The sequence below is a fragment of the Halictus rubicundus genome, chromosome 12 (genome assembly GCF_050948215.1).
Source record: "Halictus rubicundus isolate RS-2024b chromosome 12, iyHalRubi1_principal, whole genome shotgun sequence".
NCBI classification, from domain to species: domain Eukaryota; kingdom Metazoa; phylum Arthropoda; class Insecta; order Hymenoptera; family Halictidae; genus Halictus; species Halictus rubicundus.
This window is the reverse complement of record NC_135160.1, coordinates 3,771,320-3,790,725: the sequence shown is the minus strand read 5'-3', so window position 1 is coordinate 3,790,725 and position 19,406 is coordinate 3,771,320. Positions and strand designations below refer to the sequence as shown.

General features: G+C 44.1%; 1 protein-coding gene across 12 annotated transcripts in view; it reads left to right on the top strand.

Annotated features, from left to right (window-relative positions):
* LOC143359946 (RNA binding protein fox-1 homolog 2) overlaps positions 1-19,406 on the top strand; it is a 437,182-nt gene that overhangs the window by 353,858 nt on the left and 63,918 nt on the right. For all 12 annotated transcript variants that reach the window (XM_076798373.1, XM_076798374.1, XM_076798378.1 and 9 more), the window contains 2 exons: positions 6,388-6,442; positions 19,320-19,340. In XM_076798373.1, coding sequence (XP_076654488.1) covers positions 6,388-6,442; positions 19,320-19,340 — 76 coding nt within the window. The remainder of the gene's footprint in view (positions 1-6,387; positions 6,443-19,319; positions 19,341-19,406) is intronic.

Sequence of the window (19,406 nt, the reverse complement as noted above, 5' to 3'; positions counted from 1 at the left end):
TGTACCGTGGGGCAATCGATTTTTCATTAAAGAAAAGCGAAATTTTATCCCAGTTTAGCCGCAATTCGACGCTCGGGGTCTCTTATTATCATACCATTACTATCCGTCCGCCATTATTCAAATTCGAAGTGCCCGTATCAGATTCCACGGACACCTATTAACCCTCTGGAACACTATATAACTTTCAAACGCACGGTCATTATTTGCATTTTTTCAATCCAATTGCAGTTTTTCCCGACCCGACTCGTACTGCTTTTTATTCTACAATTGTTTAGATTTAGAATTTCCTTTCATTGAAAATCTGAAACATACAATAAAATATCGTCACGTACAAATTTGTAAGATTTGAAAAAATAGAAAGAAACAACGGTTCAAAATTACTGGATTTTGTCCCTTTAAATAATTTTATTAACTGTCAATTAATCTTGCCTATTAGGATTTTCTAAATATCATTTCCATTTATCACAAAGAGCTGCTTTAACTGTGTAAACTATTTCACATAAAATTTTAGAATGAAACTACGGAAACTGTATTACAGAGACCGAGAATTAATTAATTATTTAAAGCGAAAGGAAGCGGAGCGACTGTACGTCACGCTATAATTTCTTCCTTGAATTCTGGCTTGCAAAATATACAATTTTGACGCTCATTTGTTTCTCATTCATACGCAAACAAAGTTGTATTTGTTCGAAACTTCCGGTGAACCTTGCACGATTCGTATACTCGCGAATTTTTCCGGAAGCTGAGGAACGTTCGCCGCCGCCAATGGAAGTTTCGTCGGTTATTTATCTTTCACTCGTCGGCGACCGTTAACTATCGATGAACTGTGGCCGCAGCGAAGTTCCCGCGGAACTTTGGGGCCCGGCAACTGCGGAACCAGTCGAAAACTCGAGGATTTATGAACGGAGACTGCGAACGCGTTCGACTACCGGATCTCTTCACACCGTTTGAGCCTTGACAAACGAGTCTACGCGAAGTTGGAACAAACGATATTCGCGCGTCCCTCAGAATTGCAAACCGACACCGGAAATTGAGGGACGTTTCTCCTGCGATTCGATTCCTACACGCCCACCGTGTCTCAAAGTGGCCCTCCACTTAACAAGCTGCTCTTAATTAATGCAATTTACGCGAAAGAACGCCGCCGGTAACTCGGCACTCTACGGTGACTAGGTTAGTCGCACTTCTGCTGCAATGGGGATCAAAGAAGTACTTCTGCACCTTGATTTTTGGATATATTTTCTTGCGAAGAATATAATTTATAGTCATTTTACATGATAATAATTTATAATGTTTTTGGGCATTCATTGTGCGCGGAGAAAGTAAATTTTTTATTAGGTTTCCTTATTACTTCGTGATTTTTCACAACAATTTTTCGGTAAGCCATGATTTTCTCATTCGGAAAATGATTGGAAGTTCACCCCAGTTTTTGGGTACACGAAACCCAAGTTCGACGACTTGGCAGACGCGTGTGCATGTTCATCCATTCGCAGAGACTGATCCAAAACTTCGTCCGACGTTGTACGTGCGACAGAAACCCTAAATTCAAACTCGACGATACTCGATAAGGCTAAAACTTCTGATCTCCAGCGAGTACACGCGGAGAATAACCAACTGGTTTGCTCGGGAAGCACGAACAACACTGGCTTGTGCAGTAGTACTTCCCAGCAGTAGTCAGACAAGCACCGTACACCACTTGTTTCACTAATCTTCAATCTTCCATTTTCGTTTCTTCGAAATTGTACAATTAAATACTAGCTCGCCCCACAAGTGACGTTAACTTCAAGCGCAAAATGATAATACTTCCTTTTTAATCATTAAACAATTTCTGCTGCAATCACATTACACCATTAACCCTTTGCACTCGAAGATATTTTCACTCCAAAGCGAAACATTTCTTCCGATCCAGAACATTTCCATTCTGTATATTTTTTTCCATGTTATACATACGTAAAGGTGCAATTTACTCGTGCAATACGAATTTAATAACGTACAAAATATTTTGACTAATGATACAGCAATTTTTAGTGGTGCCTTACAGTCACCATTCGAGTGCTAACGTTAAATCCATTTCGAAATTTGAAAAATCGCCTTCGATATTTCCCGAATTATTTTCAAGATAATATTTCCTGAAAAAATATGAACAGAACTTCCCGCGAAAAATGTCTTTTTTAAAAATTGAATGCAGCAGGGTGAAGCAAGGTTAAAATCAAATTAACCAATAAAACGTCACGAGGGGCACATTCGGAACGATCGAAATCTGTGTAAAATCGACTCGACTGAAATGTGTAAAATTGATTAAGCACTGGGCTCGTTTAATCGAATCAAAAGGTAGCCCCGACGCGTCCCAAATAACCGGAACGGTCCGCGTATTTCGCGAGCGGCAGACAGCTCGGGATCGTTTCGCCATTGTTCGCAGTTTCCCGGCGGGCTCGCGATTTCCCGCCGGAAAATTAGACGGGATCCGTAGTTACGACGCGACAAACTTCGGCTCGATGTTCCCGTAACGATAACCGGCGCAGGTGGAACACAATCCCGTCGCTGGCAAACGAGATCGTAAAATGCAAATCGACCGGCGCACCGGCAACGGGATCGGCCGAAGAAACTGCCCGACGGTGTCGGTGTCTGATCTAACAAATTTATGGGCTGGATGGCCGCGGAGGAACACCGGTAGTTGTTTCTGAAATTCCCAACCCTGTTCCTCGCGATTTGTCCGCTTTAAGAGACCCCGGGCGTCGGTCACGCGACGCAAATTGGTAAACAGCGACAGAAACGGCTGATTCTTCTGATAACAAGAACAATCTGGTTCTTATTCGTCGGTAGATAAAGCGTTTCAGAGTGTCAATAAAGTGTTTTCAGTCTATTAGGTTTGTTAGAGAAGCGAAAACATTTTTACTTCACTCCTGTCTCTGATAACTGGTGCAGACAATTTTCATTTTTGTGTACAATTCGTATCTCCAGTCTACTTTGTTGTATATATGAAAGTCTGATTAAGTAAGAACCCATTTCCGAAGTAAAATATTTTCAAAAACACGATTGCAGTGGTGGGGAATATACGCAGTCTACTTTGTTGTATACACAGGGTGTCCCGCAACTGATGATGCAACCGAGCAGGGGGTGATTCTACATGAAAAACTGATTCGAAAATATAGAATAAAATTTTTTGATACGAGGCAGTTGCGGGACACCCTGTATATGAAAGTCAGATTAACTAAGAACCAATTTCCGAAGTAAAATATTTTCAAAAACACGATTGCAGTGGTGGGGAATATATGCAGTCTACTCTGTTGTATACACAGGGTGTCCCGTAACTGGTGGTACAACCGAGCAGGGGGTGATTCTACATGAAAAACTGAGTCGAAAATATAGAATTAAATTTTTTGATACGAGGCAGTTACGGGACACCCTGTATATGAAAGTCAGATTAAGTAAGAACCAATTTCCGAAGTAAAATATTTTCGAATATCCGATTGCAGTGGTGGGGAATATATGCAGTCTGATCGTGGCCATCACTTTCTACTGAACTTCGCTGCGTTTCCCATCTTTGAATTTCAGATAAGAATTAGTATGCATACAATCAGTTTTCTATTGTTCCTGTCAGGTAGGAAAGTGTCTGTAAAAAATAAGAAAGGTGAACAACCACGCTAATATTATTCGAAGAATAAGAGGCACAAGTGGATCACAGAGGAATCAGAGAACGTGTCAGGTTGAAAAAAGAACTGTCTCCTAGAGCCTCTGGTATCTATAGCGTATCATCTAAAGAAGCAGGGCAGAGAGCTCCAATTGCTTCGGGCTTGGACGAATGCCAGACGTAATAACCAATCGCAGAGACCCAATATGCAATACAAAGAAACGTGGTCTCGTGACGAAATTAAATTAAGAGAGCACCTCTTGACAAATGAATTGAGCAAAGAAAATCATTCGCATTATTCGTCTCGTAAGCGAACGTGTCAGTTCACTGGTCTAGGTACAATGGTGAACCAGTAACGCAACTAACCTACTGTTACACGAGCGTTGATATTTACGGACAAATTTATTAAACGTTATTCTCATAATTGATTACTTTCATCACATTTAGCGCTAGAACCAGACGTCATCAAACGGGACTTGATTTCACTCTGAACTTCACTCTCTGGGTCCAAAAATTTGTGACTTCTTTAAATGTAATCCTGTAGATCTTGACGAGAAAATGCCAAAAATCGAAGTTTTAATGCAAGGAATTATGCACTCGGAATTATACACACAAATTGACGAATATAACAGGATTGTCATTTGTAACAGTGGTGCATTATTATTTATTCAGTAGGTTTACACTGTAGGTACCATCTCAGAGAAAGATTGTCTGAAACGAACGGAACAAATGGCGTCGGGAAACGGCGTTAAGCGTCGCAAAAAGTGAAACAAAAATGAGTTCATGTGACATCCAGAAAACTGAGAGGAGACGAGATAACGGAAGAACTGTTTGCAGCCGAAAAATAAAAATGTATAATTAGAGGTCTCAAAGGACAGGTAGGAAACATAGGTGGCAGAAAAACGGCGAAAGATTCGCGTCGATGGTGCTCTTCGTCTGGAGATTTCCCGCGACGGAAAAGCTGGACGGGAAGAGCCCGTGGGAAGCTGAAAAGCGAGAAGTCGAGAGGAAACCGACCGACAAAGGGAGGAAGTCGGCTCGTCGAGATATCCACTCCCCTTTCCCGGTTCGGCCAGTCGACGAAAGTACTTGCGCGAGACTGAGATAATCGGAAATCGACGACAACAGGCTCTTGATTCTCTTTTTTTTTCACCGCCACCCCCGCCTCCCGCCCCGCCCGCAATCGTCCGGGAAAGCGGGAAGAACGAGCCGTTTCTTCGGCTTTTCCGAAAATTCGAGTCGGCCGAAAATGTTCCCGCTTCCCCGGAGAACCCCTGGAAAATCGATCGCCGATTTCCCGACGAAACTGCCCTTTCTCCAACAATTTCATTCAGCCGTACACCGTTCAACAATTGTTTGATTACACCTCTTATCGCGTTCAAGTACAAATTGATTCGTTGCGCGGTAAATATGCAAGCCCGGTCGGCTCTGTGGAAATGTTTGGACAGAATTAATTGAACGGTGTACAGACTGTACCAGTGCACGGAGTCTTTGTTTTCGTGATCGGTAAATTTTTCTATTTTTCATAGAGGTTTTGAAGCGATTCGCGGTGGAGATGAAAAAGTCGAAGGGCAGACGAACGTCGAGGATATCGGAACGATCGATCGAACGCTTTCGTTCGTGGTCCCGAAGATGAGCAATCTCCAAGGTTTCCATCGATCGCGTAGAATCGATTCGGAGTTGCCGCGACAATTTTTAGACGCCTGTATTAATGTGCAATTGATGTGGTTCGTCTTCGGGGCCACGAACTAGAGCAAAGTCTTCGAGGAGAAAGCCTCTCGGAGACCCTGCTCGTGCCGGTAATTAGATTTTAAGCGTTCCTTGAATTCAGAAAGGATTTCAGAGTACACGGCAAATCCTTCGATCTAAGAACCTATTAGACACAAGGCTGCGACAAGAAATACAAACTTAGAAAATGCGAACAGACTGCGGATTTTATGCACTCGTGGCAAAAGTGAATCGGTGCAATTTACGACAGAAAGCCAGGAAAATTGAAGAAAGTCAGTGTATTATTTTGAACTTAGCTTTTTCTAATTTTTTTTTTACCGGACTCCTTGCAGTAGACAATTTTTATTCCGCATAAAAATCGACAGTCGAGAAACACTGAATCGCAGTTCCGTGATTGAGGATTCAATTAGAGTAATTAGAAACATCCGAATCTGAATTCAAGCGAAACTTGCCGCTCCACGCCGCTCGAAATTTCCCATTAAGCTTCGCGAGTTTTCTGCAGATTTTATCTAACCGCCGTTTTAATTAGTGTACAATATAAAATTATTTTGCCAGGGAAGGTTTCGATTCGAGCGGCGTGCAGCGGCAAACGAGACTGACGAAAGATGAATCGACGGACACTTGATTTTAATTCGAGCTCTTTCATCTCGCCGCCATCACGAGAATTCAGGCGTCAACGCGCGCACCTGTGGGATCGAGTGTCCGTCGATGCGATCGCGATCCAGCGAGATCCGCGTGCAATTGGCGTCGCCCGATTTTCCCGACGGTTTTCTCCGCGACGGAAAATCGTTCGCCGACGTCGGGAAGTTTCCACGGGCAACTTTCGTTCCATCGAAACCCCGAGATTGCGTTTCGAAACTTCGATACGTTCTCTCGGATTCCGCCGAGTTTTCTCCGCGGGAAATCGGGGAAATTGCCGGTGAAAACTGTCTCCCGACGAGGCGCGGATCTCGCCGATGATCGACGAGGGAAATTGCCACTGCTCGGGACGGCGCTCGATGATTTCTAACGCTCTGCTTTTGTTTCGATAGGTGAACAACGCGACGGCGAGGGTGCAGACGAAAAAACCACCGACAGTACCCAACGGTAGGTCTCAACTTTATTTAACATTTATTTATTCATAGAGTAAGCCTCGCGGCTCTATCTCTGATCAATATTTGGATTAAGGGCGAGCCGAAAACGCGACGTGTAGACTGCGGATTTTATGCTTTCGTGACAAAAATTAATGATCTACAAATCTCTAAGGCATAGACATTGAAAAAAGTTCAGAATATTGTTGCAATAATTAATTTTTCAAATACTTTATAACCCTCGAATGGCAGCCTTTCGTGACCCCGGTATAATTCTCTCTACACTGCTTTTCGCTGATGATCGCAAGATAATTTGCAAATATAAAGTTTATTTATATTCTTTCGAAGGTTTGGATTTTGCGACCCTAAACCATACACTTTGAAGTACCCCAGTAAATTATTACGGAATTTTTCGGAGGATTCTGCTGTGACAGGTCGCCTACTGAGGAAACAGTATACATTTGAGGGTTCAATCAGAATAACTTTTTTAAAAGTGGATCAAACCAGTTCAATTTTTCTGTGGAGCTAGAAGAATTAGTGTAGCAAATGACGGGTATAAAATTTTTGAAAAAGTCAGAGAGCGATTTCTCCTAAATTTTCATTGCACGTTACTCGCTAAAATAATTCTTCCAGCATCGCAGGAAAATGGAAGACGACCAATCCACCCTTTCAAAAATTGTCCTGAAAGGGTGTTTAAGAATCACTCGAGTCACTGTACGTCTGATTAGGGTTGAAAGGGCTGACAGAAGTCAGCAATAGATCTCTTCGAGGCAGAAAGAGGTTGGAATAATTTTCTGCGGGCAGCGAGCGGGCGTCGGCAATCAAAGTGCAAACAACGTGGCGAAACAACGGGGCTATTTACCGCAACGTTTCAGCGGACGACATTCCCCGCAGACAATTACTTGCTCGTCTGGGGAACTTCTGGTACGCGGCGGCGAGATAACGCGCGCACAGGCCATCGAGCACAATTCATCGTCAGGGAATCCGCGGGAATCGCCGAGTCTAATCCGATCGTCCGAGCAATTGGCTTCAATCTAAATCTAATCACGATGCCATTGTGCGGCCCCATTCAAATCGTGACTTAATCCGGATTAGCGGATCGGCCGGTTGCGAGTCCCGACGCAACCCGTGTCCGACGAAAACTAACGAGAGAGAGAGAGATAGGGTGGAAGAGAGACGGAGAGAGTGTTCGTCGTCGTCGACGGCGGTTGTTGCCTAGTCGGGCCAAAAACGACGAGAACAATCCCAATCGAAAACAACCCTCTTCCCGATTATTCCGCCGGGGATCCAGTCGAAGTCTGTTTAATTACGAAGTTCCCGCGCGCGATTCAAACTCTCCGAGAATTACTCCGCGTCTATGAGACCTCCCTCTCTCTCTCTCCCTCCGTTATCCGTCTCCGTCGCAATTCGCTTCGAAATTCTGCACGCGATCTCATCCCGAGTTCTGATGGGATCGACGTGCCCGCTGTGAACTTCGATTTTGCCTTGCTAATTGCGCTAATATTATAATTTGCTCGCGCCCTCGAGTACGCGAGAAAATTCACTCTCGCGTTGCCGACGCGTTGGAAATTGTTCGGCGAAGGATCTTCGGGTGTTTTGTACGTGTTTGACCGATAGATTAATTTTCACACGTTTGCTGGGTCTCGCTGAAAAGCTTCGGTTCCGTCCACTTTTACGGGAAGACTATTAGCGAACTTTAACGCTAGAACTACCGGACCAGTCAAAATGACTGGTTCCTAATTTTTTCTCTCACAATTACTGAAATTGTAAAAATGTTTTCATCGGAAATTTTTTAATGAACCTCTTCATTGAAGCAGATATTACAATAAAAGTTGTACGAAGTTTGAATGGGCACAGTCTTGTCACTTTTACAAAGTAATATACGTCGCATTTATTGCTCGGTAGTTCTAGTGTTAATGAATTTTATTTTTACCGTGAATCATCTTCCAGCCGGTGAAACAAGCTTATCTTACAATTCATAATACAGCCTACGAAACTAGGGATTAAAATAAAGAGGAAAAGTACAATAACAAGAGAATGACCGAAAGAAGTTCGCATGAATGCGCCTCGTTTTGGAGCACCGTCACAAAGGAATCGATCCGCCGCGAATAATTTCATTTAATTCCCCGCGATCCATCGAAAGATAGAATTGTCGGTTCGTGGGAATAACGAACGGTATAATACCTTCGCGATTCCCTGTGAACGACGCGCGTTCGATGGCTCCGGTCCGGAATAAGGTTTCGCTTTGCGGCAATTTAATATTTCATAGCCCCCGCCGGAAATACCGCTATCAGCGATTTAGCTTCCGAGTTTCTAGCCCGATGTCGGTCAGACTGTATTTCAGGCTTTCGATTCGGGCGCGCGGATAAACGCGGACCGTACTCGCAGAGCGGTTCGACAGGGGCCCATCGATCCATCGCGACTTTTCAACTCGAGCACGAGTCCGCGGAGCACCGCGCCGGTTATAAATAATCGGCACTCGAACAACAATGACGGCCGCGAGCTGCCAAGTGTTTCCCAACCGGTGAACCGTTCGAATAACCTGGATCGGCCACCGACGAAAACGTTTCTAATTATAGGCGGATTCGTTAGCCCGTAATCGGACACTTAATTGACGGCGTCCGACGTATCGAACCGGCCGTTTCGCGGTCGTCTGGGAACCCCGACGAATCACATCACGGAATTGTTTCAAAAGCTCGAGCGATTCTCGTCGAGAGACCCGCCGCGACGGAAAACGCCGTAAGCCTGGGTGAACATTCAACAATTATTGTTTCAAAGATATTGCGTTTTAATGTCGACGGTTTTATAGAGTGAATTTTTCCGGCAAGCATTCGGGATAATAAATATTGTAACTTTTATTAAATATTGTAACGAACTTGCTGCTCTATCGATATTAGCCCTTAACGGTCCGGAAGTACTTCAAGTTGACTTCCCACCAGGCCCAAGCTGTTTTTCATACGAAGGGAAACTGTGGACTCAACATTTTTATATCGAGTATAGACAGGAAAATATTTATATTATTAATTAATTTGATCTTTGCCGCCATATACGCGGCAGTGGACCCAGTAAGTAAAAGTGTCATGCCGTTTATATGGCGGCATTGGTCCGTTAAGGGTTAGTAATTTGCACGGCGTATTGAGATTGTAAGTTCATCGAGGTTGTTAAAGATGCAGAGCTACGTGCTTTTTTAAATTAAGGTTTACTTCGAAAAAGATTAATTGGAAATATATAGCAGGGAGAAGGTAAAAGGAGAAGACAGGTTTTTGTAGAAGGTAGAAAGTGTTACAGTAGATAAGAAGAGAGACGGTGGGGAAAAGCTGTGATAAGGTGAAGAATTGTAGAAGTGAAGATAATGTACCTTGGACAGTGTAGGATAACGCTGGAGACAACAGTGGCTCAATGACTAGTCTCTCGACTACCACCCGGACGACCAAGGTTCGAATCCCGGTGAACCTTTATCCACTTTTCTCAACCAGTAAATTATCCATATTGAAACTTCTACAAAGTGGGTTAGATGTGGTTACTAAAACAAAAAGACCTTTCTTGCGTTAGTAATTATTTCCTGAATGTTGTTCAGAATCCAAAAAAGTTTCTTTAGGCTGCAATGAGAGGTTGCAAAATTCTACCAGAGCCAAGATCTCCCAGTTATGGTTAATAGAGAAAGAAAAAAGGATTTCGATGAGTAGAGTAAGTCCTTAGAAAAACCCTTCGAGAAAAGGGTGTTGGGGGTGTAGATATTAAATTCTAATAAAGAAGTCTTCGCGAACTCTTGAAAAAACCTCTGGAGAAACAAGATCAAAGAACATCGTTGTAAGAATCAGAAAAGAGAAAGTTTCTCACAGAGATTCTTCTCACGGGCTTGAAATTGTAGAATTCCGTAGAAAAAGGTACAGGAGAGTCTCCTCCTCGAAAGGTTGAAAGTGTAGAATCAGAAAAGAAGGTACAGACTTTTCCTGAAGGGTTGAAAGTGGTAAAATTTGTAGAGGAAAAGGCAAGAATTCCTCTCCAAAGGTTGGAAGTGTAAAACTAGAAGAAGGGGGAGGGGGAGTGTCCTGCCACTGCTCCCCGGAGATTGTGAATTGTAAAATTCGCCTTTCCAATCAAAATTAGCAGAATCAGAAAATAGGTCCGAATGTTCCACCGTAGAATCAGATCAGGGTCCTAACGTTCGTTCATCCAAAAAGCTTAGAAATCAGAGAAAGGCTGCTCAAGGACTGAAAGGGTAGAAATTAGGTTCCCTCGGAACACAATTACAGTCGGAACGAAGACAAAAGATCCCGAGGATTCGGCAAAACGGGTTAAGCTCTCGTAGAGCTTGATAGGTGTCTAATAGAGGCGAAAAAAGCTCGCCGATCCGAAATTGGATTCAAGAACAGAATCACTCCGCTACTTAACGTAATCAAATCCCCCTTGGGGTATCCATCAAAATCATCCTAGCAATTCGGTAGTTGAACCGCATCCGCCAAAGAGCCCAGGCGCGGGCTCCCAACCTAAATCGATTGCCACCTGGCAGAACCAATTCCTTGCCGACCACATTAGTCGGTGGAAATTCGGCCCAACATTCGGATCGCGCAATTATCCAGGAGCTTGGCCGCACGCGGCGAGATTAAGCTCGATTCAAACCCGTTTGACGCGCACACGGTATGCGCCCACGGGGCTTAATCGTTTGGTTCGACAGGTATTTCCCAGGTAACTGTGTCGGCGCGGCCTGCGACACGAATCCCTCACGCTGAACGTACCTTGAAGGATTATCGGCGGCCCGGGCGCGAACCGGTCACGTAATAAATTCGATTCTCGACCGGCTGTGAAGGTTCTGCAAGCTTCGCCGAGCCGAAAGACGTTTTATACGTCCCAGGATACGCCCATAACCGTCTCGTAACGACGATTTCACGACCCGTGCCGTTTCGCCTCCGTCGATCGCCAGACGATTTTCGACGGATCAAATCGCTATCGAATCCGCCACTTTACCGCCTCCGATAACGAATGGTTCGATTTGCCGGAAAACTCAACGAACTGGCGTCTCGATAAACCCGTTCAATATTGTCTAGACGCCGAACTCCGTTCGCAGGTAGCATCTTTGTGCGAAATGCAATAGTAGGTTGTCCCAAACGTTTCTCTCGGGATGTGCATAATATTCGGACACTCTTAAAAATAAAACAGTAACTTTTTGAATGTTGGACCTCGGCTTTTTCTGAGAAGTTGGAACAATTAGTGCACTACATGTAGAGAAGAAGGAGTTGCAAAAGTTATTTTTCGAAACTTCTATTAGGCGAGCCCGTATTGAGAATTTAAAAAATATATTTTGTAGATCTGTATCGATTGTGTACTGAAAATTTCATCAAAATTGGCAAGCATGCGAAGACTGTAACAGAGGTATGCCCAGACGTATGGGCAATATTCTACAAATTTAGACGAATACGAGACCAATTTTTTTTTATTGTACGAACAAATGTGAAGCGTACCTTTAAATAAATATTTACCACCTGCATCAGGACAAATGCGTGCGAATTGCAGTTACAGAGAAACAGTGATAGTTCGAAGAGTGTTCTAGCCACGCGTCGGTCATGTGCCGCAATTTTGGGGTTCCGTGGCATCCGGCCGCAGGCATAGCGATCGCGCTCAAAATCGCGGACACTAATCAACGTCGGCATCGATCCCCCGATAACCCTGATCCACCGCGCGGCTCTATCTATCGTCTGGGGCCGCGAGGAAGATCGGGGATCGTCGCGCGACATTAATGGACGGTGATTTACGTGTCCGTAACGGGTCGCGATTTCAGGATGGTCAGAGGTTTGACGGGCGAACGTCGCCGGAAGGATTGATCGTGGGATCGCGTGACGGCCGGCTCTACAGCCGACGCGATGTAACCGTAATGAAACGGAAGGTGGCGAATTATTCGTCCAACCTTAACCCCCTGGAAGAAAAGCAACTGACCCCCTGCTCTCCGATCCTCGGAGCCGGTATATATCGTCGACGACCCGCGACCGGATCGACTGGACACGCTATCCGCCCCCACGCGCGAATCTCCTGCATATCTCCGTCTAATTTAAATCTCAATTCTCCTCGTTGATAAACAACGGTTATGCCGCTGGGAGCCTCGCGGAGAAACCGTTCCGCTGCGATGCTCCACTGGCACACATGCGATCGACCTGCACCCGAGGCTCGTTTTATTTTCGAACCACCCCCGGACCGTTCGACGACGGACCCGGAAAAATCGCGCGAGCTCCGAGCAATTTATTCGACACGCTGACCGCCGAACCGCCACGTCGAAACGTGCCATAAAATACAAATAATTTCGCGAATAAAACCGGAACTGCGCGGTTCAAGTTCGTCGCGGCGATCGCTCTTCTCCGCCTTTCAAACTGTACAAACGAGACTCGGTTCGAGTAAAGCTGCCGCGACTGAATTTTTTATAAATCGATCTCGCGGTCAAGAATTCCGAGAAAATTCGCAGACGTGCGTGCTATCGGGTAGAATGTCCGTAAATTTTTTCGTAACTTTTTGTCAAGCGTTCTCATCCTATAACTACCCTCGTGGTAGGGGTGCCGACTCGAACCTTGCCGGAGAGGGTTTTCTTTGGAGACCAGATCGAAAAATCGCAGGGAATATTATTTAGGAAATTATTTATATAGAAAATTGGGGAAAATTATTTCCCGCTGGAGTCGTATCCGACATCCGTCGTAGCGAGGGTTTCGCAAAATGATTTCGAGAGAAATAATTTCCACTGGAAGCGTTATCTCTCGGGGGCCTCGCAGACAGCGTTCAGAATGCAAATTTCATTCGGCTGGTGTGCAACACGCCGAAAACAACGCCGGTATCGGCACAGGGCATTATCAAAGATCGAATATTCGTCTGCTCGCCGGCGCTGCCTTGGGATTACACGGGGCGGCAACCCGCAAACACCGCGGGAATAACAAGCGCGGGTGGATGGTATCCCGGGTTTGTTTTCAGGAGGGGGTGCTGCGTGTACTCTCGTCGACGACGTTGTAAATTCACGTTGAGTGGAACCGAACAGAGCAGAGCGGAACAGAGCGCGGTGCCAGCGCAGATCACGTTGCAACGCGTCGTGTCGCCCATCGCAAATGAAATGCACCGGCGCGATGATGCACTGCGTCGCGCGGCGAAAAACACGTCTTGAAAAATCCATTTCCCCCGAAACCGATATCTCCGCCTGTCGGAACCGCAAGACAATCCCCTCGGGAGGATGTTCGCCAGCCTGCCATTGGGGGAGACGTTTTGCCATCCATTTGCGAAATTGTTTCGACCGGTGTCGCGACTCCTAGGGTCGCGAATTTCCATGTTCGACGATGGGGATCTTCGATCAGTTTAACACTAGGTCCACGGAGCACTAAAAGTGACTATTTTACATTACTTTACAAAAATAACAAGAATGTGCTGCCCAAATTTTTAGCCATTTCTTTTTAACAGCATATGCCCAAAGAAATGTTGAATTCCTCATGGATGTATCTTTGAATCTTAATAATTCTGAATTAAAAATATTGGAACTAAATTAGAAACTAATATTAGAAAAAATATTAATAATAATAGTTCTTCGTCAAAACGCTTAATTTTCATTCTACAATTCGGACACTTCACATGCAGCGAAAATATTTTCTGGAGTAAAATGACAAGAAAATAGCAAGAATGTGCTGCTCAAATTTTTATCCATTTCTTTTTAACAGCATATGCCCAAAGAAATGTTGAATTCCTCATGGATGTAGTTTTGAATCTTAATAATTCTGAATTAAAAATATTGGAACTAAATTAGAAACTAATATTAGAAAAAATATTAATAATAATAGTTCTTCGTCAAAACGCTTAATTTTCATTCTACAATTCGGACACTTCACATGCAGCGAAAATATTTTCTGGAGTAAAATAACAAGAAAATAACGAGAATATGCTGCCCAAATTTTTAGCCATTTCTTTTTAACAGCATATGCCCAAAGAAATGTTGAATTCCTCATGGATGTATCTTTAGAATCTTAATAATTCTAAATTAAAAATATTAGAACAAAATGAGAAACTAATACTAGAAAAAATCTTAATAATAATGGTTCTGGATCAAAACGCTTAATTTTCATTCTACAATTCGGACACTTCACATGCAGCGAAAATATTTTCTGGAGTCCAAGCAAAACTGAAGGAAACGCTAGAAAAACTCTGATCAAGTTCAGACGGGGAACATTGAGGAATTGATAAATCGCCTGGGACATAAATTTAAGTAACATTCCGCCGAATAAAGATAGCAACAGTCACTTTAGACGCGTCGGATACGGAGAAGTTTCTATTAAGGGCTGACGCGGTGGAGTCTCCGTCGGAATCGGGGGTTCTCTCGGATTGAATCGTTCACGTCGCGACAAGAAACATCTCGCTTCGGATATTATTATTCTCCCTCGGGATACCGCGGGGACGCGACGCTTTTAGAACGACCGGCGGGAATTATCGAGTGCGATTTAAGGAAGAACCGTCGAGCGAATCACGCCGTGCCCTCGCGAGCGAGTTCGCCTGTCGGCCAGAAATAGTCTGGCTTTGAAACGCTGTCTTTCCGAGGCGACAGACACGGCGCGAAACGCTGGCAAAAGGGACTGGACGGGGCTGTGCTCCCTGCCCGAGGAAATGTTCCAGAAAATCGCGGAGAAACGCGCGACCCACGGCCGCCGGGAGAGAAACTATCGAGTGCCGTCGGTGATTTCGGACCGTCGGATCCTGACGAATCGGTGAAATCGGACCCGTGGAGAAATATACCAGACACGAACCTGTAAAGATTAAATAAATAAATCCTCTGGATTGAAGAGGAATTCGACCGCAAAACGCGGTACCAGTTTCCTTGGAACGGAAAATTCGAATGCAGGCGACAAACTTTGATCAATTTGGGCTTCTTCTGATTTTTGAAAATTATTTCCTGCGGTTCCATGCACCGAGGAACCTTTTCATACATCTGTACGTCGTTCGTAAATTCACAATTTTATTTTTATATACCAATTATCGCAGAGCTGCTGACTCTTGTGCGATGAGAAGGGAATGCACGCAAGAACAATTTTAAACAACTCGGAAGTTATTGACTGTATGGGAAAACATTTCAAACGAAATTAATACGCGATACAGTTACATGATACGATAATTTACTTTTTGCTATTTTTCATTTGTATCGAGATATAAAAATCAGTGTTTGAAACTTTTGAAAAATTCCAGTGCCTTTCATGTTGTAGAACATGTTGTATCTCGACGGGAATGAACGATACCAGAAAACGAGTTACAACATCATCTAGCCCTGTCCATGTGACACAATTTTTGTGTAAAACGTTTCCTTGTACAGTTTATGCAGTGGAGGCGTCGGGCGACGCGACTGAAAATGGCTGAAAAATCGCGCGACGCCGAAATTCGAGCATCTCGAATCCGTGTTCGATCTCGAACGGTTTAAGAGCCCGATTTCCCCGCGTCTGGAATCAGACGAATCTTTCCGTCTCCGCGACGGAAAGCTGTCGTCCGGAGGCGGGTCGTCGGAAATTCTCGAGAACGATCGTGTTCCCGAGACGGCGATGCTCTCGTCGTCGATGATGCATCGACAACGGGCGTCGATACGCCGCGCGAAAGCGGGGGAGGGACGCTCCGTGAAAAATGGTCGGTATAAAATTTTCAAGACCCGAGAGAGGAACGCTTTCAGAGAGGCCGCGAGCAAAGCGGAGCGAGTCGAGCGAGCGGGGCCGGCGAGAGCGATACACGCGCGCGCTCTCCCGAAGCTGCTTGAATATTCACTGTGTCGTCCCTTATCGCTTTGTCCGCGCTCCACGGCGAACAAAGGGAAACGCAGACGACGACGACGACGGGCACGGCGTTTTCGGATTCCCCCCGTCAAACGTGCGAAAATTACTTTTACGAGCCGCTCCTAACGATTCAATTTGCGCGGGACCGTTCCGCTTATTAGCCCTCTAATTAGGGAGCGCTGCTCGCATCGACTGCCACTGCTCCTCTTACGAATCGAAACGTTTCGACTACGGTGCAGACACCGGGCAAAGTTCACCAGTGTGACCTGTCTACCGAATGAACACCTCCCAGTGAATAAACATAGTTGGAATTGAACGACAAAGTAACATTTCCGATGTCTTCCCAATGTCTTTATACGGCAATTTTATTGTAAGTTCATGTCTCGCTTAGATCTTTTTTCATAACCCAATTTGGCACATCAATTTATATGATATTGTACAGGGTGTTTCACCTGACCCGAGCATCTAAAATATCTTGTTTTTTATGATAGAGGAAAACATTAGTTGGTTCAGAGGCGCAAATATTATGATAGGCAAAAGAATTTGTTCGAGGTTATATTTCTTGAGATTTCAAGGTCATCGAAGTTTTTTTTAATGGAATGATATATTATCGCTATATGATAGCCGAGGTCAAGACGAATCCAACGACCTGTAATATTATGACCTTCACGTGACCTTGAGTTTATCACCAACGATTCAAATAACAATTCAAATAATGAATATAGAAACAAATTGTAACAATTTATTTATTTAAACAATTATTTCATCAGTGAACTATCGAAATGATAATTCAAATAATAAATATCTTATCTTAACAATAAATTATTGAAATAATTCAGATGGTGAATATAGAAACAAATTATGAAAATTTATTCCTTTTATCCGTTAACTGGAAACGAATCGAAGGTTCGAAGTTTCGAAGTGTCGAAGTTTCGAAGGTTCGAAGGTGCGAATGTTCGATTTTCATCACCTTCGAAGGTCCCTTCGTTCCTTCGAATCCTTCGAAGCTTCGAAGTGTCGAAGCTTCGGAAAAGTAACAGCCCTAGTTCGTAAGGCTTATGAAAAAATTCCCTCGCATCGATTTCCGGTAGCAGTTAATTTTTAGGCAGTCGAACGTTTCCGCAGATCGGCGGAAGAATTTGGAAAATCCCGGTTCGCAACAAACCGAAACGATTTTCCCCGGGCCAGCTATTTTCATTTGAAATTCCATTATCGAGGCCGGCGCGTGGGAGGAATTACAAACGCCGATCGAAATTATCGGCGACGGTTTCGAGGGCGAGTTTCGCGTAATTTATCCGCAGCAGCGAGACCCTCTCTGCAGAGACCAATCCGGTCGCGAAAAAGCCCGGGCGGACGAGCGCGCATTGAAATTCACATTTATTCCGATACGATCTTTCCGTCCCGGCAATCCGTCCTCCGCGTCGACGGACTTCTGTCGATTGGTTGCGCGCGAATTAATTCGATTGAAGTTTATTTCAATCATCCCGTTGCCGCGCTTCGGCTTTTCCAATCGCTTTAAATTAATTTAGTGATTTGTTTTCGATTTAATGTTAATGGCCGTGCTTTTGTACTCGATAAATTCTAATGGAAAACCCGCCGCTGCCGCTCCTCCGGTAAACGTTCCATTACGCCGATTTTTTTCCGCTTAATTATCGGGGAACCGTGCGCACGCGGCGTTTCGGAAATCACGGGGGAAACGGAAGCAACGCCGGTTGGTTGGAAGTTGTTGGAATTAATTACACAAATTTTTGTTGCCCAGCTGAACAATGTTTTTCTTATCGGGCTATAATATGTGCTATTGTGAAAACAGTTTATTGCTTTGATTTTTAAAAGGTATATCGATGGAAGGATTTTATTGAAAATATTTGTGCTTAGAGTTCAATATTCAAACTATGCTAGAAAAAATTGTCCGACAGGAATCAAATCTGTAAGGGTGCAAAATAAATTATGAAACTTTCTATTCCTACTCGAAAACGTATTATCAACTTGCATCTCTTTGGTAGCAAATTCTATTTTTAAAAACACTGACAGCGAAGCAATTCTCTTGAAACTATTTGTGCCTATCACTTGACATTGAAACTATGCTACAAAAAATTTTCAAACGGAAATAAAATCTGCTAGGCTGCAAAATAAATTATGAAACTTTCTATTCCTACTCGAAAACGTATTATCAACTTGCATCTCTTTGGTAGCAAATTCTATTTTTAAAAACACTGACAGCGAAACAATTCTCTTGAAACTATTTGTGCCTGTCACTTGACATTGAAACTATGCTACAAAAAATTTTTTAGCAGAAATAACAATCATAAGGGTTTCAAAAAAATTATGAGAGTAGCATGTTCGATAGCAAATCTCATGTTTCGATGGAACAATGGACAACCGGTGTCGCTTTGCACGCATTAGAGACAGAGACGACGGAAAAAGGACCGGAAGGAAAAGACGAATGCCTCAGGCAGATCGCGATCTATTTCGGTGCAGATATCGAAGCGGACATAATTTATGGCGCGGGACGGGATCTGTTTCCCGGTGAAGGATTCCCGCGGAGGATCTGCTTTCGTGGGAAAACACACTTGGCCGGCATCCTTTGAGCCTCGGGAAATAAAAGGCAATCGATCAGCGTCTCGCCAAGCCGCGCCGGAACGCTCTTGTTCTTCGTACTCTTCATGGCGAGAACGAATATTATTTTCCGCCGCGTTTCTCGCGGAACATCCCCCCGTTGAATTATTTAATACTCGCGTCACGATTTGACGTATTAAATTATACATCGATGACGCTGATTGTTATCATTGCTCGTCTCTATCGAGTGCCAGATAACGTAAATAATTTCAACACGCCACTCCATACGATTAATGGATCATTAAATGAAAATACCCAGAGGCATTGTCGGGCCTCGAGCTCCTGGAACATTATGCAAAATGGAATCATCTTACAAGGATCTGCTCGTTCTAATTCTGACGAATGCAAACAATTTTTATCTTTATCAAAATCCGCAGTCTACGCTCGCTTTGATGCGAACATTGAATATTTCGGAGAGAAGTGTTTGTTCGACGTTACTGTCAACGACAGCAAGTTGGTATCAGTGGAAAAATTGGGATTTAACGCGATTGGTATGCTTTTCTGTTTCAGTATGCGTACAGTGGCCAGAGGGTAGGTGCTTCCACGACGTGCCGGAGTCGGCACTGCTGAATCTCTACTTCGAGATCCGCGAGAATT